General features: G+C 39.5%; 2 protein-coding genes across 6 annotated transcripts in view; both read left to right on the top strand.

Moving 5' to 3' along the window:
- The first annotated feature begins 1643 nt into the window (after nt 1-1643).
- slc6a13 (solute carrier family 6 member 13) lies at nt 1644-19540 on the top strand. Of its 2 annotated transcripts, XM_044194021.1 has the most exons (16): nt 1655-1796; nt 3661-3995; nt 6588-6797; nt 7595-7729; nt 9175-9315; nt 9846-9927; nt 10213-10345; nt 10873-11007; nt 13509-13612; nt 13857-13981; nt 14269-14381; nt 14629-14766; nt 15418-15520; nt 15932-16032; nt 16313-16483; nt 17493-19540. In XM_044194021.1, the coding sequence occupies exons 2-16, from the start codon at nt 3896-3898 to the stop codon at nt 17655-17657; spliced, it is 1956 nt and encodes a 651-aa protein (XP_044049956.1). In that variant the 5' UTR covers nt 1655-1796; nt 3661-3895; the 3' UTR covers nt 17658-19540. The 2 variants fall into 2 exon arrangements, with proteins under 2 accessions (XP_044049957.1, XP_044049956.1); XM_044194022.1 differs by lacking the exon at nt 3661-3995 and having other exon boundaries at nt 1644-1796.
- Nucleotides 19541-21892: 2352 nt separating this feature from the next.
- The window catches only part of mon2 (MON2 homolog, regulator of endosome-to-Golgi trafficking), a 42015-nt gene continuing 39353 nt past the window's right edge, over nt 21893-24554 (top strand). For all 4 annotated transcript variants that reach the window (XM_044193377.1, XM_044193375.1, XM_044193376.1 and 1 more), the window contains exon 1: nt 21893-22385. In XM_044193377.1, coding sequence (XP_044049312.1) covers nt 22278-22385 — 108 coding nt within the window. In that variant the 5' untranslated portion in view covers nt 21893-22277. The remainder of the gene's footprint in view (nt 22386-24554) is intronic.

Here is a 24554-nt window from a genome sequence, read left to right as displayed (position 1 = left end):
AGGCAAGTGGTATTCAGTTCACCACTAGATGCTACTAAATCCTACACGCTGGTCCTATAGGAATAGCTTGACATTTTGAGAAAGAGAATTCTCGATTTGCTTTCTTGCCAAGAGTTGAGAAGATTGATACCACTCTCATGTCTATCTCATTTGTTTAATCTGGAACAAAAACTGATAGTTCAGCACATAACGCCCTGTAAAACCACAACTTGTTGTTTTTACACTTCAGTTTTTGTACAGATTAAACAAACAAGATATAATGTGCTAATTAGTGAGCTTTAGAGGTGCTGGTAGGTGGATTTTTGTTAGCATTTGACAGAGACAGACTGTTTCCCCCTGTCTTTGTGCTAAGCTAAGTCGCTAGCTGTAGCTTCACATTTATCGTACAGATATGAGAGTGGTATACATTTTCTCATCTAACTCTCTGCAAGAAAGTAAGTGTGTCCCAAAAAGTCTGACTATTCCTTGAAGATAAAGACATACGGAAATCTGAAGTGAAACATGAAATGATTTCAGAAATGTGATAAATGGAACTGTAGCCCTTGTGAGATTATGAATTTATCCACTAAGCTGAAAATTTGACTACTGGGGATGAGGATGTTTCCATCCCCTTGTCATGATTTTGTACTGTGTATGATTCTTTTTGATTAACAACCACGAAGTCATGCCATCAAATGGAATTAGACCTGCTGGTGATGGGTTGCAGCATCATGTATGTGGCTAGGAGCTATACTCATGATGAAAATTGCAGAGAGATTTCAAAGAACATTTGACTAAAATGAATGGTGTCAAGGCTTTGTTGACTCATGAACAGATTCAGAAAAGATTAAACAGGTCGGTTGTTCATTAAAAGATTAAAAGTTGACACTGCCACAAAACTGAAGTCAGGCAGACGGCTTGATTTTTATAGAAAGCTAATGTGTCCGTGTCTTGAATTATAATTTGATTGGAGGTGGGGGGTGGGGAGTTTATAAAAAAGATTTAATCCTGAAAGATCTGAGACAGGAAAAGCAGAAGCACATCACTCCCCCCATCCCCACCTCCATAAAGACCCTCTGAATTGTGACCATCTAACAAATACCTTGAACTGGGCCACTGTGGACCCCTGCGGTGGGAAAAATTTCTGAATGGGCTACTGGGTCTGTGAGGAAGAAATCCAGTTGAGGGAATAAAGACTCTTTTCGGGGGGGCTGAATTAAGAATATGTTTGGAGCAGGGGCTTCATGAAGCAGGAGTGATGTTTTAATTACAATCAGTCAGAAAAATAAACACTGAAATATTGGGAGACTCTTATTGTGAATCTCGTGCACAAATTATCTAAAATTTACAGGATTGTGGATGATACATATTTGTACCTTAAAATCTTTTTCAAACCAACTTACATACATTTACATACACACATGCACACGTGTGACGACCAGCCTCACCCCCGCACTTTCTGGTTGCTCTCTGGACAGAAAGGCCCTGGGAGAATGTGTATGTCAAAAGGTTACGCAATCAGCCTACCACGCTGAGACAGCACAGACCTCTAGTGTGCTGTGGGGAGTGAGTGTGTTTGTGTGTGGGGTTGTCTGAATGGAATTGGATAAAGGGGGCGGTGGGGTGGGAGGGGTGGGGGGGTCTTCAGAGAGGGGCAGCTCAGAGGGAAAATCTCACTGCGGGCTGCACCAAAGTTTTCAGTTTCTCAGATCTCCGCCCCTCCATGAATGTTATATAGTGAAACCTAAAACGGCAGCAGGCCTGTATTTGGTGTCCCACTCTCTTCTTGAAACTGTCATTGGACAGCATTATGAAAGGTAAGTGCCTATGATTATTGCTCATGTGATTAAATGTATTTCCAGTCAGAGATGGATAATAAGTGTTATTGCTATTTCTGAGATATAATAAACAACATCTTACATTTTATTTAAGAGTTTATTTATTGGTAGACATGCTCAGTCACGCTGTTTTTCTAAAGGATCTCTGGCTTATTAAATTTTTTGAGAGATCTCTGCAATGCAAGTAAACCATGCATGGTTTTTTTCCAGTTTATGAAAGGCTGGCAGTGTTACAAACATGCTCAAGTGCAAAGACTAGACTGTGCATCCGAGAATCAAAACTTGGCTTTTATAACTTAGTTGTTATATTCAGCACATTTTTATGCAGCACACTTCATTCCATGCTGATAATCATGCTGTTCCATGCTGTAATCAGAAAGCAGATCAAATAGGACTAATTGATCTGAGACAAGAGCTGCTTGTATGGAATGTTATTCATCCTCAGTCACTAAATAACTTAATAAGCACGTGTAGCTCATTTTTGCATAATTTTTTTTATCACATCTAGTGATATCAAGTGAAACATAGATATTGTTTTGCAATCACAAAATATCTGTTTGGACATCAAATACTGACCATTTTAGACACATGACACTTACAAAATTACTGATAGGAAATGCAAACAGATTATTGAACTTCATCAAAGGTTCATAAATCAAACTAAATCATAGTTTAAAAAATGTGATGCCATTTTTATTCACATTTTATGCTATTGCTGTTATTTTGTATTTTTTGCAACAACCAGATTTATCATTTCTAATCTCCATCTAGACGCACATCAGATCAACGTATCACATGCTGCAACTGTAAATCTTCACAGTGTACAAATAGACGTGTGACATTGATTTCCCTACCTTATGTAACTAATCCAGTTGTATATTAGCCTTTAATTATCTAACTGTGGGCGCTTCAGAGTAAAGGACATTATGGATATGTAACTCTGAGCTGCACGTGTTTAGGGGAAGAGCCAGATTACTGCCTTTGTCCATGAGATGCCAGAAAAGACCCACAGGACTGGGAGACCATTATTTCCCATCCTCAGGCTTTTGGTCCTACGTACAGTATATCGATATTTTGAATAAGCCTAAGTACCATACTAATGTCTGACTGATCTAAAGTATCAGTGTACCCTTTGGTGGTTTTTCACTTTCACCTTGATATCAGAGTGTGGACTCTACTTAACTCACACTGGTTGAGTAGTGGTATACCTGTACAATTCTGATTTGAATCAATTCTAAACAAATGACAGTAATATCAAAAGAAAAAAGAAACATTTTATATTAACAATCAATCACATGAGTACTTGTATGTGATAGGGTTCACTTGAAATGACTCTGCAGTTCCCTGCAGCTCTCCAGAGCATTTCAGTGTCTTTCCGCTCATTGTTTTGGTTTTATGGCCCACAGTTTTACTGTTTTGGTTCACTGTCACTGCTCTCATCAACCTTGTTTCCAGCCGCAGCAGGCAGCTGTTTCCGGCAAAAAAGCTCTGATAAATTCATAGTACTCCACCTGCTCAACCAAACGACAGCCAGCCAAAGCAACTAGCTAGTGAAGTTAGTGTGCATAGTGGATCATTTAGTAGCTAAAGGACTTGGTGGACAAAAGGTAAGCTAAATGATGAGGGAATATTGGACTTACATTTGACTGGAGGCCAGAAAAACTACTCCAAATGAATGATAATGTTCCTCTGTATCTGCTGGATTTGTAAATAATCAACTTAGCAGATGATAATGTGTTTACATAATCACGTATTGCATAGTAAAGTATTTAACCATTACATGACCTAAGTGTACAAAGTACAGATAGTGATGATAATGTGGTTTCCATCTTCACATAAAAAGCTTGACATTTGGGAAACAGTGTCCATCCACTTTGCCTGCATTCGAGCACCAAGCATCTGTCAGCTCAGAACACGGTCCACCCATCAAGTGCTTGATCCGGGATGTTGATGGAGCAGGTCTCTGTAAAGATGTGGGCACAACAGTCTCTGATTTCCCATTGCCTGGCCAGACTGAGTCCCATTTCGTCCAGACCAGACATTAGCCAGGAGCAGTCCTAAATCTAAGCTCGGCCAGCATGGCTGCCATCCCAACCCTGCCTCCTCTCCTCCTGGGACAATCACAGCACCTGCCGTCCTGCCTGGTCCCCTTAATCTGGCCGGGTGGATCGTCTCAAGGTCTGCTGCTCTTTAATTTCAAACCCCGGCTTCCTTTTTCCAATGACTGCGATGATGTCAGTAGCCTACACTGTGACATTACCGTTGGGTGTGGTTATAGGTACAACAAAGCACATTTCTGACCATAACCCTTCATGAAGGGTTATCACAAAGGGTGCAACACACCTGAAAATTTAAACAAGGGGGTCAGCGAAGCATTGCTTTTCAGTTTGGTGTTGAAGGGGCGCTCCATTGATTTTACACATGAAGCTCAGTTTACTCTGCACAAGGGAGCTTTCTAAAGTTTGAAAAAAAATAACCTTGATGATGTCATCAGGGTTACGCTGTCTTAACCCTCGGGTGCCACAAGATTTAGGAAGCTTATGTTGTAAAGTGGAGGCGTGGCGTTTTTGAAGGAAGTTGGCATTTAGGAGGCAGTGGGGGATCTAATGAAATATGTTATTGAGTTGCATTATGGGAAAGGTAGCATGCAGTGTTTTTAGAGCTTGTCCCATACTAGAGACTAAAAGTCAGGATATCTCGGTCTCTGCTGCTTCAGTCTTGATTATTCTTTTATCTGTCGCTTTTCAGACTCCCAAGTCTGACAAATTGCCTCAAGCTACGTAACTTGAGGCAGCAATGCTAAATCAGTGGAGTACTCTTTTATGGGCCATGAGTGTATTAGGACAAACAGAGCACATGATGTCCAGTAAGTCAGCCACACATTCATTCGATCAGTCAGTCATTGAATAGGTCAGTCTGTCAGTCACTCAGTCAGTCCACAGCTTTTCAGAAAGAGGTGAAGTTGGCACTGGTTACTGGGATAAAGCTCCACTGTGCCCGGATGAGCTCATTCTCAATCTTGGCATATTTTCTCACAGTGTGCCTCTCTGACGTTCTGTAAGCAGATACGTATGAAAACTATTTCAGCCTGACTATGCTACTACAAATAATGATCATATTTAGTCTCACCTATTAAAAGGACTGTATTTGAAGTGAGGTATTTGGCTTGTGTGTTGAGCTTCCCAGCATCCACAAAGAAGCTGTGAAAAAGTGAGGTAAACTGTGATCTGGCTGCAAGGCCAGTGAGGATTCTCATTTGCAAGCACAGAGCAGAGGGGCTCCTCCGCTTTTGTTGCACCAAGCCTTCATTCCCACCAAGTACCTTTTGAAAACAAGGGGCTCTATTTTTACCTCAGGCCACAATTTGGCTCCAGTGCTGGAGATTTTGGCTCCTAAAACGGGTCCAACCTCCAACCCCATGCACACAGCACACACAGAGTCACACTTGTGCTCCACCTCTGCCCTTTGCCAGTAGGAGCACATTCCTAAAAGTGGCTTCACACAAGGCTTCTGGCTAAATGGGATTTCCATCCCGTGTTGTTGTCAGAACTGAACTACAAAAACAGGCAGCCTCATTGGCCCCGTAAGAGCAGGTCACACAACATGTAACGCGTTTGTTTGTGTGGATGTCTGAAGGATAAAGGAAGGGAAGGAGGTTTGGTGTCCACATGTATTCTTGTAACGGAAGTAGCTTGAGCATGTCTCCTGCAGACCGATGACCAATTTGTTTGAATTTGGACTGCAGCAGTGACCATGATGTGCTTCAGAGAGAGGAAAGGGGTAATAGAAGGGCTGGTGAGAGGCCTGTTAATGCAACCTGACAGGAGTGAGCACAGTCAGTGAGCTGTCTGTTTCCTCCACAGAGAGACATTCTTTCAGCTGCACTGGCCCCTTGGCCGAGGGCTTGACTAACTTCTAACGAGGTCATGTAACATCAAGCCATTACTGACCTCATCCAACACAGTAACATATATTGTAGCTCATGTAAACACAAACAAGCATATTTGTCACATCACAGAGGGAATTCTCCTTGAGAACCAGCCAAAGTCCTGAAATTCTTTTTTCTCCCTCCAGGTCTTAAGTACATTAATTCAATTCAATTCAATTTTTTTTTTATATAGCGCCAATTCATAACAGAAGTTATCTCATTAAGTACCCCTTTACTAGGCAACTGTGAAATAGAAATTTGTTTCCATAACCCATGACTTAATTTCTTCCAGATTTGTTTTGTTTGACTGTGAAAGAACAGAAGAACTATGAAAAGGGCAGGGCAATAATTTAATAGTATCATTTATTCAGTCAGTTGAATCATATTGTGATGATATGGTCATATATTACCCTTTTACAAAATGTATGATTTGGAGCAATTTTTATTTTAAACTAACAAAATTAGTTATTGAAGTTCTTGTTTCACACATGTAAAGAGTTTTGACTGACGTAATGCAAAACAGCAGAACAAAGTTCATGACATTGAACTGTCATCAATTTGAATCTTGTTGATGTGATTTTGCTTATATTTACCATATTGTGACATATATCTCGATATCAGAAAAAAAAATCTAAATATTGATTTTAGACAGACCCAGTCCTTGTGGTGAATGAGTAAAATTTACCAATTAAAACTGAGCTGTAGAACATGGGATTGTCTCTTTAATTCTTTGTCAAAGGGATTGGCTCGAAAAAAGGCAAGGCTATATCTATGCCTTTTGCCCCATTTCTTCTTTGTAATTTAAGTTTTTTCTTTTCCACTCTTTCCAATGTGACCCTTAGGACGCACAGATGACATGGAGAACATGTCCAAGGTGGAACCCTCCAATGGGCACAGCAGGCCCCTGGACATCGTGCCCAGTACAGAGGAGAAGATGACAGACAGGGGTCAGTGGGGCAACAAGCTTGAGTTTGTTCTGTCAGTGGCTGGAGAAATTATTGGCCTTGGGAATGTCTGGCGTTTTCCCTACCTTTGTTATAAGAATGGAGGAGGTGAGTGGTGGAATGACTTATCTCTTGTTTGTTATCTCCTCGCTGTTCAACACAAAAGCTTGAGTTTCTGCATTTAGTTATTCATATACAGCATAGGGGTGCGGTGGCTGGATTACGACCAGAGAGAGGCACTTGGTTCAGACATGTTGATCTGTAGGGATATGTAATCAGTAGGTGTAGCAGCCTTTTTCCTTCCCTTTGAAAGCAGTGTTGGCTGCACCATCACACTGCACATATTTTGGTGTTGAAAAAATCTTAAATTGTTCCACCACAAAAACAAGGTTTCTGGGAATTCTATTTTTGCATTTGATTGCAAACCAATTGTGTGGCAGCTATATGGATCTTCTGAGAGGAAACGGTTTGGAATTAGCTTAGGAGGAGATAATACGTGGGGTTAATATGTGATCCATTCCAAGGAGATCCAGTGATCAGTGAAGGTCAAGGTTCAACTGAAAATAGCCAGAGCCAGACAAATGTTGGCAGCGTGTTAGCTAATGTCTGATACATGAGAGCTCCCTGTCAAAGAATGAAAGTAAAATAGTTTTAATTTTGCCAACTACATGGATGATTTCAGATTTCTTCTACTAACATGATATTTTGAATGACTTTGTTTCATGACCTTTGCTTATACCAGTAGACTGCTTTAAATATATGAAGTGGTTATTTTTTAAATCTATTTTTGAAATAAAGACAGACACAAGATAGATAGACACTACTACTACTACTACTCTACATTGCTTGAGAGCATATCGAAGGTAGCTGAGTGAACTGTTCCTTTAATCTGTGTGCTTATACAGGTGCCTTCTTCATCCCATACCTCATCTTCCTGTTTGCTTGTGGGATCCCTGTCTTTTTCCTGGAGACAGCTCTGGGTCAGTACACCAGTGAGGGAGGCATCACCTGCTGGAGGAAAATCTGCCCATTGTTTGAAGGTAATCTACCTATTTTCTCAAGAAAGATAATTTGATGGATGTTTAATGATGTCAAAATCACAGCACCAAGAGTGGATCAAACTCTTCAGCCTAGAACTTTTAGAGCCATGCACTCCCAAGACCTGTTTATTTTACACTTTTATGACATAACTAAGATATTTCCTGTGCTTTGTAAAAGTTTATATGTGGGGGATCATCCATCTTCATGGTGTTTTGCATGTAAATATGTAAGGATCTAATGATCACAGTATGTGTGGTATTCTGAAACAATGAGCTGCTTGTGCACCACACAGATTTATGAGGACAGACCAGTGGCAACATCTAAACATGTCTGTGTGGGATGAAAGAGGAATTTCAGACATGTGTACAATGTGCTTATGTATATGTATCCCTTTCTGTGTACACTATGTGCATTTGTGTACATGCAGTATATGTGTGACTTTGTGTGTGTCTGTGTGAATGCAGGTTTGTCAAACAACCAGTATGCATACAGATGTGGGATGGTGATGAATGTAGTTGTAACGGCTGGCGAGCAACCAGCACTGACTAATGTTCCATTTTCTGCCTTAAAATAAGTCTCTAATCAGCCAAATCATAACCCACACAGGAACATGCGTTCAACTTAAAATTTGTGCCTATTATATTTTATCCTGCATTTAATTTACTCTATAGTGATGCAATCATTTGAAAGGGCAGCAGCAGTGAGCTGAGGATGGCTGGGTTTAATCAAATACTGCAAAGATGTGCTTTTAGGTTAAATTATGCCTCTTTGTCTATAGTGAATGGAACCGTCAGGGAGCTCTTGTCATGAATTGAAAATCATTTCACATAATCAATGACACAATCATTCATAAACTACAGTCATTGCTTACATGTGAAGCCACGGTTATATTGCAAATTAAATCGAATTTGTAGTGTTCTCAGACTGCAGTCAAATACAACACTGCAACCAAACAACAGTACACTCACTGTGACTCCAGGTGGGCTTGTCTAATGCCGTCCAAGCTGCTTTTGAGGCATAGTGCAGACAGAAAGGACCAGCAGGTTCCTCAATACAAGATGTGGAGCTACAGTATATTAAAGCATACCTCTGTGGAATAAAATCAAAAATATAGTCCCATGTCACATACATTCAGTAGCTAAACATATACTTCAGTCACATGGTACTGCTGCTGAGTTCCAGGTGACAATAGGGGACAGTGAAACATATTGTGTGAAAATTTCAGTAAATTAAGATAGCCCCACTGCAAACACTTCGGTGATCAAAGCCACAATGCAGAGTTTCTCTTTGGTCACAACTCCCACCCCAACCCCCATATTTTAAAACAAGCTGGATGGTTGCATTTTAATCCGAAAATGGCTTTCTCCCCAAAAAGTTCTAATAATGGCAGCATTTTACTGTTCAGTAAAAAAAAAAAAATACTGTGATGTTTTTTTTTTTCCAGGAGTGGGTTATGCCACCCAGGTGATTGTTGCTCTGCTTAACATCTACTACATCGTTGTGTTAGCCTGGGCCATCTTCTACCTGTCCAACTCCTTCACCTGGGATCTGCCCTGGGCCTCCTGCAACAACACCTGGAACACAGGTGAGACACAGGACACTATGCACAAAAGCAGAAGATGCGCTCTGTGTGTAATCATTAATCAGGTATAGCCAGGTCTCCATTTTGACACGCTTATGGAGGTCTGAATAAACATTTTAGTCTCACGTGAATGGCAACGTCCGTTTGTCGATCCAACACATTTGGCCAAACTAAAATATCTCAACAACTATTTGCCGTGAAATTTTCAACAGACATTCATGGTCCACAGATGATGAGTCCTAATGACTTTGGTGTTTCCTTGTCTTTTCCTATCGCGTCAAAATGAGGTTTACATATTGGATTTTTTTGTGAAATTTCTCAAAAACTATTGGATGGATCACCGTGAAATTTTGCCTCATTTCATTAATTTATAGTTTGATTTTATCTTAAGGGGGCGAATGTTCCTGCACCATTTCACTCCTCCGTCTCAGTGGTGGCATTATTTCACTTGCCTGTGTGTAACTTGGAAACCTCAGAGAAAGCTTGGATTTCTTCACAGGACTGAATGTCTTTTTGTCTTTCCTTCATTCAAGATTCCTGTATGGCATTTCAGAGGGGGAATAGCTCCATCAATCACCATGAGAACACCACCTCTCCTGTCATTGAGTTCTGGGAGTAAGTGCCTTTTTGTTTGGCCATGTCCTCAAATGGCCTTAGGTGCCAAAATGTTCACCAAATATTTAACTTAACAAGTAATTTAATCTTGTATTCCATCTTAAATCATACCAGATTTTTTGGCTTGTTTTAAAAATGTATGATTGTTTGACTAGATACAACTTTTACTGGTTCCTGGAATATACTGGAAACGTTGTGAGCATAAATACACATGAATGTAGTATATGAATTCTAAGACTAGACAAAACGTTTCTAATGTTTGTCCTATTTGTGTGTGTGTCCCAGGCGAAGAGTGCTGAGAATTTCCTCGGGTATTGATCACATTGGCACTCTGAATTCTGATCTGGTTGTCTGTCTGGCCATTGCATGGGTCATCTGCTACTTCTGCATCTGGAAGGGAGTCAAGTCTACTGGCAAGGTGAAAACTCTCCTCCATTCATGACAGACTGATATTCACTGTACAGTATTGATAAGAGAGTCAGATCATATCTTTTGACAGTACTCTGCAGCGTTTCTTATATAAAGCACCTTTTATGCTTTTTTTGCTCTGGTTTTGATTGATATATGCTTGCTGTGCGGTTAGGTCTTTCCTCACACATGCAGGAAGTGGAAGCAGAAAGAATAAATAAGAATAAATAATACACAAACTGGGCAGCTAGCATAATCAGTGTTTGCCACAATGGCTAAATGCACAAAGATTGGCAACTACTGAACCTCAAATCTCATCAACTGAAAATCCAGAACACCAAACACAAAAAGTAAAATAGTTTATTTTTGCAGAACCTTTTAAAACATGATTGTCACAGATAACATACGATATAACAGTCACATTTTAGCCCTAACACACTATTGGAGAAGGAAGAATTTCAGAAAGGGAGGCATTGTCAGAAATCTTGCAGACGCATACTGTATGTCTGATTAGGAAGTGCTACTGTTTCCCTGCAGGTGGTTTACTTCACAGCCACCTTCCCTTATGCTATGCTACTGGTCCTGCTGATCAGAGGGGTCACCTTACCAGGAGCCTCCAGGGGAATCCACTTCTATCTCTACCCCGACCTCGGACGGCTGTCTGACCCACAGGTAGGCTGGCAATGCACTTGCTTCCAGACATATATTTATCTTGTACATTCAAAAAAACACCAACTCTTACACATGCAGATACAGCTAAATACGACTGTGATCTCATGTCTGCCAGCATTTTAATGCTTTGCAAAATGTTTTCATGCCTTAATATTAAAACTGGTACAAACTGGTACAGTACTGCCTCGGGATACCCAGCCCTACAGATTAACTATAGACATCCACGCTGATATGGTCATACTCATCCACACTGACAGGTATTTTCAGCACATCTTTAAGAACTTGGAGTTACTAAAGTTTCTAGAGTTTCTGGTCATGTCAAACCGACCCGTCCTCCCAGGCTCACCAAAGCTTATGCCATCTCTGAAAAGAAATGAACAGGTAACATGTCCTAGCCTGGCAAAACTGTTGTTGAATGTAACTCTGGCAGAAGGGTGATCTAGAGATACTGAGGCTGACCAGTGACCTAAAAGTTGTCGGTTAAATCAAGACCATTTGGAGGACGTTGCTATCAACTAGCATATAATCATTATTGGTTTTGTATAAGGATGGCAGTTTAGGTATTAGAAGCTTTTTATTGACTTCCCTCCTGGAACAAATACAATATATTTTCAAGAGCATTTGATCAGCTGGTATCTATTTGCTTAAAAGTTTTGTCTGAATGTGATCACTCAGAAAAGCTACACCATCAATAAAGTAGGTGTAAGTGCCTTTCAAAATTACCAGCCTGATTGTTTCTGATCTGCTGCCCCTTTGGCTGAGGTGTGGTTAGGTTTAGGCAACTAATGGTACTTGGATCTGGTTAGGGAAAGATTGTTGTTTCCGTTTTCCAGCTCGCAACTTTACTGTTTTGTTTACTCTCATTTCTCTCATAGTATCATTTTCGGCTGCAGAGAAACAAAGTTAGCAACCAGCTAGTGTATGTAGTGGAGTATTTAGCAGCTAAACAGCTGTTTTTCTCAGGAGTTAGTGGAGACCAAAAACAGCTTAAAGGAGAGTGAGTATTGGACTTACATTCTTCAGGTGACCAGAAAACGACTCCAAATAAATTCTAATGTTGCGTCTTTGCTAGATGCGTAAATAGGCAACAGTTTGCTAACAAGTTTGCCATATCAACTTCAATGGTGATAATTATGTCAGTGCTGTGAACACAGCTTGTTTCCACTGCCCCCAGGTGGCAATGACATCACAGAATTCCCGCTTTTGCACTGAACGTCAACATAAGTTGCTTTAAGCAGTTTTAACAAACAAGCAATGCTACCAATTTATATCGAGGGATACAGTGTCATTTAATAATGTGTCCAGCACAATGTCAAGGACTTGTCCACTGCTGAAGGAAAGAGAGTGGACTGGGAATGGTGGTGGTAATGGGGACTTTACATTTTCTTCTTCCCTTGCTGTTAGATTGCAACCAGTGTGAAAATCTGAAAGAGGGGCCCTCTTCAATCGCTCTCAGGGCTCTGGGGATGAATACAAGCGCTCTGTGTGCAGGCAAAGACAAGCCAGGCTGGTGGAGTTGGTGCATTGGGAATACCTGCCTTTGTTTAATGTTGTGTCCAGAGCTTGTGTTGTTGGTTGGACCCCCCAGTCAATCAGATCTTCAGTGCTGGCTGCCAGCTATCTAAAACATGCCCCAGTGCCCTGGGAGCACATTACCAGAACTGCAAGCATAAAGAGAAACCTCATTTGAATTTTGAAGTGTGAGTGAGTGTTCAAAGAGAGGGTGGAAAAGTGCTGCACTTTATGCCTGAGCAGACTGGGATGGATAACAGGCTTTGCTGGGTGGGTGATGTCAGGATGATGGGGTTGAGAGCGTGAGTTTTGGGATTTGATGCATTTGGAGTTGGACTGTGTTTTTAAAAAGAGATGAGGTGTGTGAGTGGAGGTAACTCCTTGAATATGAAAGGTATGTGGGAAGCTCTGTGAAAATCAAGCTAACTTTTCTGTGACTGTTGCTGCTGTGGTGGAGAACAGTCCCCAACACACTTTGTGTTTCGTGATATTACCTTTGTATTGTTAATGAAGTGTTCCTTGTCATTACACACACTGGGAGGATACATTTCTCTAAGTAATAAAACATCAGTGTTATTTTAACAAACAGTCCTTTCTCATGTTTATAGCTTCTGTGGTAGTTCTGTTTGAACTCCATACTTTAATTATTCTGAGCTGATGTATAGCTCAAAATGTCTGATAGCTCAGTTATATAGGAAGCTGGTTTGGTAACAGAGAAGCTGTGGGTTAAATCCAGTCTGTATGAATAAATGTACACTGTTTCTCAAAAGGACACATTTGCAAAGTAGACATTTTCAGCACATACTGTACAGTACTTTCTTCATCAGCAGACTGAATTAACTTTTCCCATGGGATACCTCAAAGACAACATTCAAAAAACTGAAACAAAAAAAGTTTTTTTAGTTTATGCCTGTATTTAAATTATTGTTATTTTGTCTTTTAAAATGTATTGTCTCTATTTGATTATCTTGTTTCTGTTCTGTCCTAAGGTATGGATGGATGCTGGAACTCAGATCTTCTTCTCCTATGCCATCTGCTTGGGTTGCCTCACCGCTCTGGGAAGCTACAACAAATATAACAACAACTGCTACAAGTAAGGACTGAAATGATAATGCATTTCACTTTATGATAACCTGCACAACACTACCTCTCTATTCTGTCTTAAATGTCAGTAAAATTTCACCTGTTGTTTAACCTTACACTACCATAATAGTTGACATTTTATCTCTATATGAAGGGACTCAAATCTCTAGTCCAGACAATGTTGGGTACCGTTCTCAGCCCATTAAAACATGTAGTTACTAATTGTTATATGCCCATCTCTGTGTTATTTCCAGGGATTGCCTGTCCCTCTGTTTCCTGAACAGTGGTACCAGTTTTGTTGCAGGTTTTGCCATCTTCTCCATCCTGGGCTTTATGTCCTACGAGCAGAACGTGCCCATCTCAGAAGTGGCTGAATCTGGTCGGTTTTTCTTTTACTGTTTATAAAAAAAAAAGGTCACTGCACTCACACTGTTAATGTTCTGTAACAAAGAGCTTGTATTTCTACTGATTTACTTTGGGTGAATTATTTTGAAAGACTTGAGTCAACACGGATGGATTTCCTTCAGCCTCTCAATGGCCTCTATGGTTTTAATGATATTGTTGATACGATACAATCAAAACTTTCATAGCATTCACTTGAGCAAGAATGACCAATACTTGTATTTTTTTAATGAGAAAATGACATTTAAAATCTGTCTAACTCAGGTCCAGGTTTGGCCTTCATAGCCTATCCTCGAGCTGTGTCCATGATGCCTTTCTCCCCTCTATGGGCCTGTTTTTTCTTCATTATGATTGTCTTTCTGGGACTGGACAGTCAAGTGAGGCCAACATATGCCCCACACAAATACACACAAACAGAGAATTCCAATATCACAGTTTCAAACACGATTCTTACAAAGCACCAGGGATTATTCATCAAACAAATGTGCACAGATCTGCTTAAATTTTGTTTGCTTGGTACTTTTTTGGATAGGTCAGCAGCACACATACACTCAGATGCACAAACAAACATACATCCACACATATATGCAAATATCTCACACTTGTTTTTTTTTTCTTGATCAGTTTGTGTGTGTGGAGAGCCTGGTGACAGCCATGGTGGACATGTATCCCTCCACCTTCCGGCGTAAAAACCGCAGGGAGCTCTTCATCCTGGCAGTGGCTGTGGTGTCCTTCCTCATGGGGCTCATCATGCTGACAGAGGTTGGCCTCAGTGACCTCACTTCATAATGTTTTACAGAATAAGATTACAGAACAAGCATGTAATCCTGCCCTAAGGAGGGTAACTGTACACCCCTAGCTTCTATGCAAAATCACTTTATTTCAAACCAGACCTCAGAATTACCATTCAGAAACTTCGTTTTTACGATAATATTGAAAAATCATTGTAACGATGCCTAACGTTAAAATAATCAGCTATGATCAAAGAATATAAAGAGGATAATAAATGTTGGCTCAGTTGCAATAGTGGCTTGTTGAAGGCCTTTTGTGTTACATACCTAACTGAAGACTTTCTTGTCTTTGAGATTTTAACCAGGTTGATTACAATCTACCAAATTAATTTTAAAGTGAAACGGCCTATTTCTACCTGCTACAGCTTCTCGTTAGCAGCCTTCAGTCCAGAGTCTCCTAAAATCCATTCATGTCTAGCCAATAGTTTCTTTAACTCTGTGTTGTCTGAATATGATCTTTTCAACAAAATATTTGCTGTGCAGCACTTTGCAGAATTGTCTTCCTGTACAAAATGGCTTTCATGATATCCAGAGTCTCACCTTTTCTCATTATTTGACAGCGTGCAGGTTTTCTTTTGCTAGTTATACCTATACGGTTTTAAACCCACGTCTGTCTCCACAGGGAGGCATGTACATCTTCCAGCTCTTTGACTACTATGCAGCCAGTGGGATGTGCCTGCTCTTCGTGGCTGTTTTTGAGACTGTTTGCATCGCTTGGGTTTATGGTGAGTGTGTTAGCCAGGCTATTTGGGAATGCATGAAGCGGATTATTTAAAAGACAAAGGCTTTGTCCTTGCTAGGCAGTATTCATCCCTCTCCACACTGGCCTCTACATCCAGCCAGTCGATAAAAATTAAAGGCTCTTTTTTCTTTGACCCACATATTAGGAGGCAAAAGGGAGGAATGTTATTTCAATCACTTGGTTTATTTAGTGAATAAAACCAATAATAGGAAAATTAATTAAATGAGCTAACAATAAAGTAGCCTATTGTATTAAAGCAGAGCTTATGGTTGCTAAGCAGTCATTTCTGTCAGTCATGATGATTATTAATGTGATGTGTTTCTTTTTACATTTCTGTTGCTCAAACAGAGTGTATCTTGACACAGCTGTTTTCCTCATCTCTCTCTTATTACAGGTGCCGACCGTTTCTATGACAACATAGAGGACATGATTGGCTATCGCCCTAGCCCTGTCATCAAATACTGCTGGCTTTTCTTCACCCCTGCAACATGCTTTGTGAGTTTCACATTCATTTTCAGTTTGCTTGCTTTTACACTACTCTCCTGAAAGCAGAGCAGCCTCTGCTGGCCAACATTGAAAATATATTTCAATTTACAAATCCACAATTCAACCACAAATGGTTTATCCATATCTTAAAAAATAAGACAGGGGTTAAGGTTAAGGATTATTATCAGCTATTTAAGTATTTACTAATATTTCAAATATCAGGTATGTAGCATAGTCAGCATCTATCCATACAGAACCCTGAAATATCTCTCTCTGTCTCTGTTATCAGGGAACCTTTGCTTTCGCCTTGATCAAGTACTCACCTCTGAAGTACAACAATGAATATGTATACCCATGGTGGGGCAATGGCATAGGCTGGATCCTGGCCCTGTCCTCCATGCTGTGTATCCCTGTCTGGGTAGCAGTAAAACTGTACTACACCTCTGGAACACTGCGAGAGGTAACTTAAAAACTGTCCTAAAAACTGTCCTTTCTAGATGCAAATGAATAACTGGCTCTGCCTTTTTCATTTCAGAAGAATAAACCGAGAAAAGAAAGCAGTCCACATGGTTACTGATATTTTGTGTCTGTGAAAAGGTTCGCTCTCAGAAACGAACCCACAGAGAATTATCACCCGACTCTGCAGTTCCCCTCGGCTCTACTACGAAGCGTTTAAGCATCTTTCAGTTCATTGTTTTGGTTCCACGGCCCGCAACTAACCGTTCAGTCTCACCGCTCTCATTGACCTTGTCAGCAGGCAGCTGTTTTCAAAGCTCTGATAAACCCGCTGTACACTGCCTGCCCAGGCCCAAATGGCAGACAAACAAAATGAGCAACTAGCTGAACAAAGTAGAGCATTTAGCAACTAAAGAGCCAGATATTTCCCTCCCCCTTTGCTGGAGACCAAAACAGAGCTAAAAGGAGGGTGAACATTGAACTTGCGTACGTCGGGTGGCCAGAAATACAACTGCAAATGAATGCTATTGTTGCTCTGTATCTGCTAGTTTTGTAAATAGGCAACTGTTGGCTAACACATTCACCGTAACAACTTTATAGCAATGCATAACAACGCATTTACTTTCTTAGAAGTCTGAGGTCAGTTGGAGCAAGCAAACAGATCCTGTTATTCCGATCTGTAACACAGAGTGTTGTGCAGTAATCACTGCATGGTGCAGTTGTCTCTCTGTTCAACTTAAAGCTAGACTGCTACATATCTGCTCAAAGACTGTGGGTCAAACGCTTGAGTCAAGTTTTCAAACTGCGTGTACTAACAGGGTGTTGTCTCTGGCTGGTAATGTTACATCAGACACCTTTCACATTTTATTTGAAGAATATCAGCTTTACTCCATTGATGTCGGTTCCTATATATTAAATATTTTGTTTGAAAATGAATAGTCATCAATTTCTCAAACATTATATCACTGACATAGAACACATTTTCCACCATTTTACCAAATTTCCATCCGCAGCGCCTTGCTCTCTTGACCACTCCTTCCACCGAGTTACCGAAGACAAAGCAGGAACAGGAGAAGCTGCTGGCCATCTTCGCAGCAGACGGCGACAGCCTCCATCAGAAATCACCTCCCACTAAGGACGGCTACTTCCCTGTTGATGAAAAGGAGTCTCATTGCTAGAGACTTGAGGGTTGGAATCAGAGCCTTATAGGGGTCAAAGGTCACTCCTCAGCTTTGACACTTTATCTGGCCCCATCCCATCTCTCTCTGCAATACCTCACCAGACGAGGTGGCAAAACAGGCACAGCGCAGACTTTAAGAGTCACCTGACCTGTAACTGCTGACCTGCTGCTGGAGCCTTCTCCTTTGTACACTGCCTTCAACATACAGTATGATGGCATCAGCATTCTTACTTAAAGAGTTACATCCTATTTTGGAAAGTTGGTTACCATCTCATTTGCCAGTGGCAGAGTCACATGTATATTGCCATTGTTGTTACACAGTGGCTAAGAATTTACATTTGATCGTGTCTGCTTTCTAAGGAAGCATTTTTTTTCTGTTATGGACATCTCTAATGTTCCGGTAGTCTGACATGACATTCCAGTTACTTTATTGATTCTAACAGCTATCTGCTGCAAATGGAGCACAAGAGATGTCACATGAGTGCACAGATCCTAAAAGTTCACTTGAATAAAAGCTATGAGCGTTTAAAAGCACTTATGTAATGTATACAGAGTACAAACGTATTGTGTATTCCATCCATCAATCCACTCATGCTGACAGCTCAGTTTTTACTGTATGGTAGAGAGTTATCACCTCAGGATGTAAAATTTTCTAATAAAAAAAAATCATACAGATAACTAATACTAATAACCAATGCTCTTGCTAACCAAAAGGCAAGAATTGGATTATAAATTTACATGTAACTGAACTGACCACAACTCAACTTAATTAAGCTTTGCTGTTGTTTTATTATCTTCATTAATTCAATATGTTTTCATTTCTTTTGTTTCACTGAACATTGCAGAATTGCATGATTGTGTTACATGCTTTTTTTCAGTCTTCTGAGTATTGACATGATTTTAATTTAGTCAGTTTTGCCTTATCGCTAATGCATTGAATCGTATGAAATTAAAATGTAAAGTGCCCGAAGGAGACAGTTAGATAACATGAAGAGGGCAGGCTGGTTGAAGGGTTTCATTCCAAAACGAACATCTCTCTTGTCATCTCTTTTTCTGCTGTATAATAATGAACGTCAGCATGTGTTTCTTTAGATGTTGGAATGAATATATGATCATTGATCACTGATAGGGAACACTTTTACATATATAACTTTTATATGCTAAAATATTTTTTTTATGACTGAATAAAAAAATACCTTAATTTGAAACATGCATTTCTGTTGAAATATATGTTTATATGTTGTGGGACATACAATTCATTATTCACTAGTCTTAAATGAATTTATGTCTATTTTGATGATCAAAAAAGAAATATTCTAAATTTCAGCAACACAGTCCTCATTTACAGGAACATCTCATTCTTGAATAATAGTGCATTACCTATATTTTATACCTCACTTGCTATCAGGTAATCTTTTAAAGTATTTAGGGATGTTATGGTGTATGTAAGACGATGTGCTGTCTTCAAAAATGTTTTGTTTTACATAACTTTGCATTTAAAGCAATGCATTACTAAGTTGCGACATGTACAACAAAGTAAAATACAATATCTTTTATCTTGTGGGCAGTTTTAGTGTAAATGATTAACACTTTATAGTCTATTGTTTCTTAATTCCCTTGAAAAATTTCTAATAATAAATAAGCATTTGAAGATATGTCAAGTGTTAAGCATTGCCATTAGTGTAATTTATGTTCCATAATTAAATGGTAAAAATATGTGTAACACATTGTAATATAGACAATACAATGTAGTATATGTCTAGACTCGATGTGTGAACAGTTGTTAGCTGCTGCAGTCCATCCATCCAATAACAGACTATATAATTTATTGAATTACTTTTTTAATGAATAGTGTATTATCATTAAAACATTTTACCTAAACTTGTCAGAGTTATGACATACCCTATATTCATTTATTTCTGTTTTAACACTTCACTCTCGAAATGCCACCGATTAGAAACCTTAATAGATTTGTAATACAGTTTCATGGAAGCCAACCTGATTATGTGAATCCTATAGACATACTGTAATCCTTGAAATAGTAGGTTCATCATACTAGCTATAAACAGATTTAAAGAGATGCATCTGTCACTTTGATTTCATTTTCAATTTTATGTCATTTCCTGACTGTGGAATGCATAAAGTATTTTTTTTTTCTTTTTCATGTAAAAATCCATAGGCTGGATAATTTACTTCCCTGTCCCTCACACCTTCAAATCAGCAGGCTGTTTTGGGTGTTGTTACATATCAGCAGGATTCTGGAATAAAGTAAGACAAGTGTTTACTTAAACACAAAAAAAAAATCTGAATGGCATGTACAAGAGGTTATTTATAGTCAGCGATACTGGGGAAATGGTATGACTAACACAAAGCTTTGTGCTGTCACTTCTTCACATTTCAAAGTACTGAAAATCTCCAGAAATATTAGGAATTGCTTGGGGTATTCCCTTTTAATGTTCTGACAAGATTCAGAATGTGGTGCTAGAGTAAGATTCATGTCTCAATTTGACATTTATTGAAGTAATATTACCAGAATTATAAGGTTCTGTTTGGAGTGCAGCTCATATAAAATAGTCCAATCAAGTGAAGTTCATGAATATGTGCATTATTTAATTTAAAGGTAATGCTGGGATTCAATCCCCTCAGCTAGAACAACAACAAAAGGTCTAATCAGACATTTGGCAACATTATACATTACTTAATTTGAGGCAGCGAACTAATCTGAAAGTAACTCCACTTCACTTATATGGTATGAAAAGCTTTGCTACTCTCTTGTTGCTAATCCCAGTACTGTTTTCCCTTTCATCACAATTTAAAAGGATTTAAGGAGGTACTCCCTGAGGGTAGGAGCTGTTTCTTCAGCAAAAAAACAACAACACATAACTCTAGCAGCCTAAAAAACAAAAAGCACTGGGTGGAGGGCTCCTTGTGAGATGAGCAGATCCTACAAGTTGAATACTGATAAAATGCAAAGTATTAACAAATTTTCTTCTGAAAACTATGTAGTGAAAAAAGCACTGAAATCTGAGCCAGGACAAAAACAGAATCAGGAACCTGGTGCAGTCTGTTTACTGTCATGGCACAAGAGACCTGCCTCTCTACACAGGTTGTGGTTGTCACTGTGCAGCCTCAGGGAATGTCTGCACATATCATTGTTCGATCTCACAAACAAAGTCCATGCCGACTATTGCTCCTACCTTACTTTAACGCATCTCATCCCTTCGATTTAGCATGCTGTCTTACCTAATGATTAACTGTAAAATAAATACCTCTAAGTGCACCTAATAAACTTGTCATCTGAATGCATGTTTAGAAATTGAAGGATTTCACAAATTCATTGTAAAAAATTTAAGAAGCCACAGTCTGATTTGATATTCTCCAGATCCTAGTATGTTAAACTAATGTCTGAGTTAGTTAATTATTAGTTACATAATTTCAGTGGTGGTATTCAGATCATTTAACTAAGAATACTATTCTTATCTAACTAAGAATAAAAATACTCCTTTACAAGTACTGTCAGAGTCCTGCATTCAAAATTTTATTTCATAAAAGGACAGAAGCACTACTATTAACAACTGTACTTAAACTACCAAAAGTAAAAGTACTCATTATGCAGAAAAATGTTACATTATTACACATTTTATTATTGGATTCATACACTGATGCATAAACATGTAAGCAGCATTTTAATGTTGTAGATGGTTGCGTTGGAGCTAATTTTAACTACTTTACATACAATCTAACCATAACAATTCATCATGTTTTAGAAATTAGTCATATGTTTTGGATGCTAAATCTTAATCTGTACCAAAAACTAGTAACTACAGCTGTCAGATGAATGTAGTGGAAGAAAAAGTACAATATTTTCCTCTGAAATGTAGTAGAGCACAAGCATAAAGAAGCAGAAAATTGAAATACTCATATTGTACTCGTAAAGTAGACATACATAAAAATTATGTGTGTACAGTATGTACTTGAGTAAATTACTTTCCACCACTGTATAATTCATACAATAAAATAATTACATAAAATTAAATTACATAATAAAATAATACAACTGATGCTGCAACTTCTTTCCTAGCCTTTAGGTGGTGCATATTGACATGTAACTGTGCTTAAGTGCCCAGATGTGGCTTGTCGTTGTCTGTCTGTATCAAGCTTCTCCAGCAGGGGTCGCTGTAGTCATTATTCTGAATCGGTCACTGTTTACGGAAGTCCGAGTGACGTGTCACTGTCCACTGAAGCATTGTGGGAAGTAAAGTGGAGCTGACGGCAGCTGATGGCAGCCTGCTCAATTTGGCGAGTCTTCGATTAGTGAGCAGCCTTAAGAAACAGAAATTAATGGGAACGATGCCACTTCACGAAGCTAATGTCAACGGTCTTTGAATATAAGGAACATATGTCGGTGTCATCGCTGCTCTCCTGCGCACGGGCGCTCAAAGCAGAGAAGTGGGATACTGTGTCAATGGACCGCGGCGTTTTTATTTTATTTTCCAAGGGAGCCAAATAAAGTAGCAACGGATTATATTCCCGCTGTGGATGGGTGGGGGGCGACAGTGCTCTCGCATTCCTTATCGTTTGACGTTTCTTGATATTTCTGTCGAAGACGCCGTCGAAGATGTCGACCAGCAGTCCCGAAGCGGTGAAGAAATTGCTGGAGAACATGCAGACGGACCTGCGGTCTCTTTCCATGGAGTGCAAGAAGAAATTCCCCCCAGTCAAAGAGGTTAGCCGGCTAGTTAGCTTTACTGAGCCGTTACCTAGGTGTTCAGCAGGTTGTCTCGTTTGTGAAACTGGCTTTATATTCGCAGTAATACAGATTTTACATAACATTATTTGTTTGTTTGAGCCCGTTTTCTCACCGACCACTGGGCCTCTATGCTGTTGTGGGATGTGGACACTGACTTGTCTTCATACTGGCCGGGTAAATTAAAAGTTGTGTCAGCTGCTGGGCCTTCCTGCCAACCAAGCGTTCAAATAAAGGGGTATACAGGTATTTAAAATTATAGGTGTCGTCAATATGGCTAATGTGAAGCATTCATCAGTTGACCCACCTTTTTATTTACATAATAACGTACACCCAGCTAGCTACATGTTTTGACTGGAATCAGGTTATTTACGAGGCATATTCACTGGACACACCAGTTAGCAGTGTCCCACTGTTGTAAATTACATAGAAGTAAGGTGATTTTAAGAGTCAGTTCACCCAAATCATAAAAAAAACATATTTTCTCGCCTACCCCTACTAGTAGCTACACAGAAATTAAAACCTGGGCAAATAAAAACAAACGTTTGAATGGCTATAGTACTAAAAGGAAGATATCAAATATTTATTTTCTAATTTGGGTGAACCAACGCTTGGTGCTTTATTTGAAATAACGTATAATGGATTTTGTTTATGTTGTCAAACGTCTGCCTTTGGATGAAGATGGATTGGAAGTTATAGTTTACCCGATAGTTTTATTCCCCACTTATTGTAAGACAGTGGTGCTGTACAGTCGAGTCGCATTATAGTTCAGTCATGCAAACATAGAACATATATTCCCCATATATGATCTTTTGTTAAAGTGTTAATCCATCCAAATTACACACACACATATTTCCTCACTTATGCACCCTAAGGTCTGTGAATTATCCCCCAAAAAACGTGACATTGTCTCTAGACATGTAGCTCTCATTTTCCAATGCTTTCAGCACCTCAAACTAATTTCCATTCAACCCTGTTGTATGGGGGTGGCTGCAGAAATCAGAGATGGATATCTCAGAACCTCCACAACTAAAACTAACAACATGGCTAGAGAAAATAAAAGCGGTTGGTTTTACACTAATCACAAAAAATATTTCCTCACTAGTAATGAGGAAATATTTTTTTGTGATTAGTGGAAACCAACCGCTTTTAATACCAGCAGGGCAGCAGTGTATTAATGAGCGGACAATGCTCAGGTGAGCTATTTTCAGGGGAAAAAAAATAGTTTTTGACATAGAAGACCTCTCTTTGGCCCGCACAGGTCTGTCTAGCATCTCACATTGCAAGTTGGTTTCACAACAACCTTGCCAGTATTGACACAGCCAAGAGCAATTTCATACAAGTGTTTTTTTTATATTCCTTGGAATGACTTAATGTTAGCGGCTGCTGACTGGCTTCGTTGTATTGCAGTGTTAGTGACATCATGGCTTCAGAACAGACTAGTACAAAGGGATGTGATGTCAGGGCCTTTTACAGTGTATGTATATTGTTAGATTCACACATAGAACACAGCGGTCAACCCAGCTTTTATGATTCCACTTTGCCCCAAACGACACAGCCCTCTTTGTTACGTGCTCTGCTTTCAGCAGTCCACAGGGCTGGGTCAGAGTTCATTTACATCTGGAATGTATTGTATTTTATTTTGAACCTTCATTTAATGACTAAAAGACAAATATATCATTTGAGGCTGGTGACATACAATTTTGTATAAACACAATCTCTGTTCACTCTCTGTCATGGTTTGACCACACTGCATTTCCTGTGTGGGCATATAGATGCTATTCTATCATTTACTTGTCACTGAAATGCGCACAGAGAGCAGCTAGTGTTTGCCAAAGTTATGCCATTCAACTGACACCATCTCAGTCAGAGCCTCTTTACCGTAATTCCCAGGTACAGCAAGCTCACTGTTTGCTTGCATATGTAAGATGAAATGCTGTACTGCATTTGGGGTTTGGAGGCCATGGAAATATTCGTCAGCCCGCTCAGCGGGTAAATGCATATCAGGCTATGCCGGCTTAGTTTGTTTTCCCTCAGGTCCTACCTGGGTTAAAGACAACATTACAATAATAAAGAGAAATAGTTCAGCTAGTGCTTCCAGTTCCTTTGTGTTTCTGGCACTGTAGACTGAGTCAATCCCTTGACTTG

This window comes from Siniperca chuatsi, linkage group LG4 (genome assembly GCF_020085105.1).
Source record: "Siniperca chuatsi isolate FFG_IHB_CAS linkage group LG4, ASM2008510v1, whole genome shotgun sequence".
Taxonomy (NCBI): Eukaryota; Metazoa; Chordata; class Actinopteri; order Centrarchiformes; family Sinipercidae; genus Siniperca; species Siniperca chuatsi.
The sequence above is the reverse complement of the archived record's forward strand: the minus strand, read 5'-3'. Positions and strand labels throughout refer to the sequence as shown.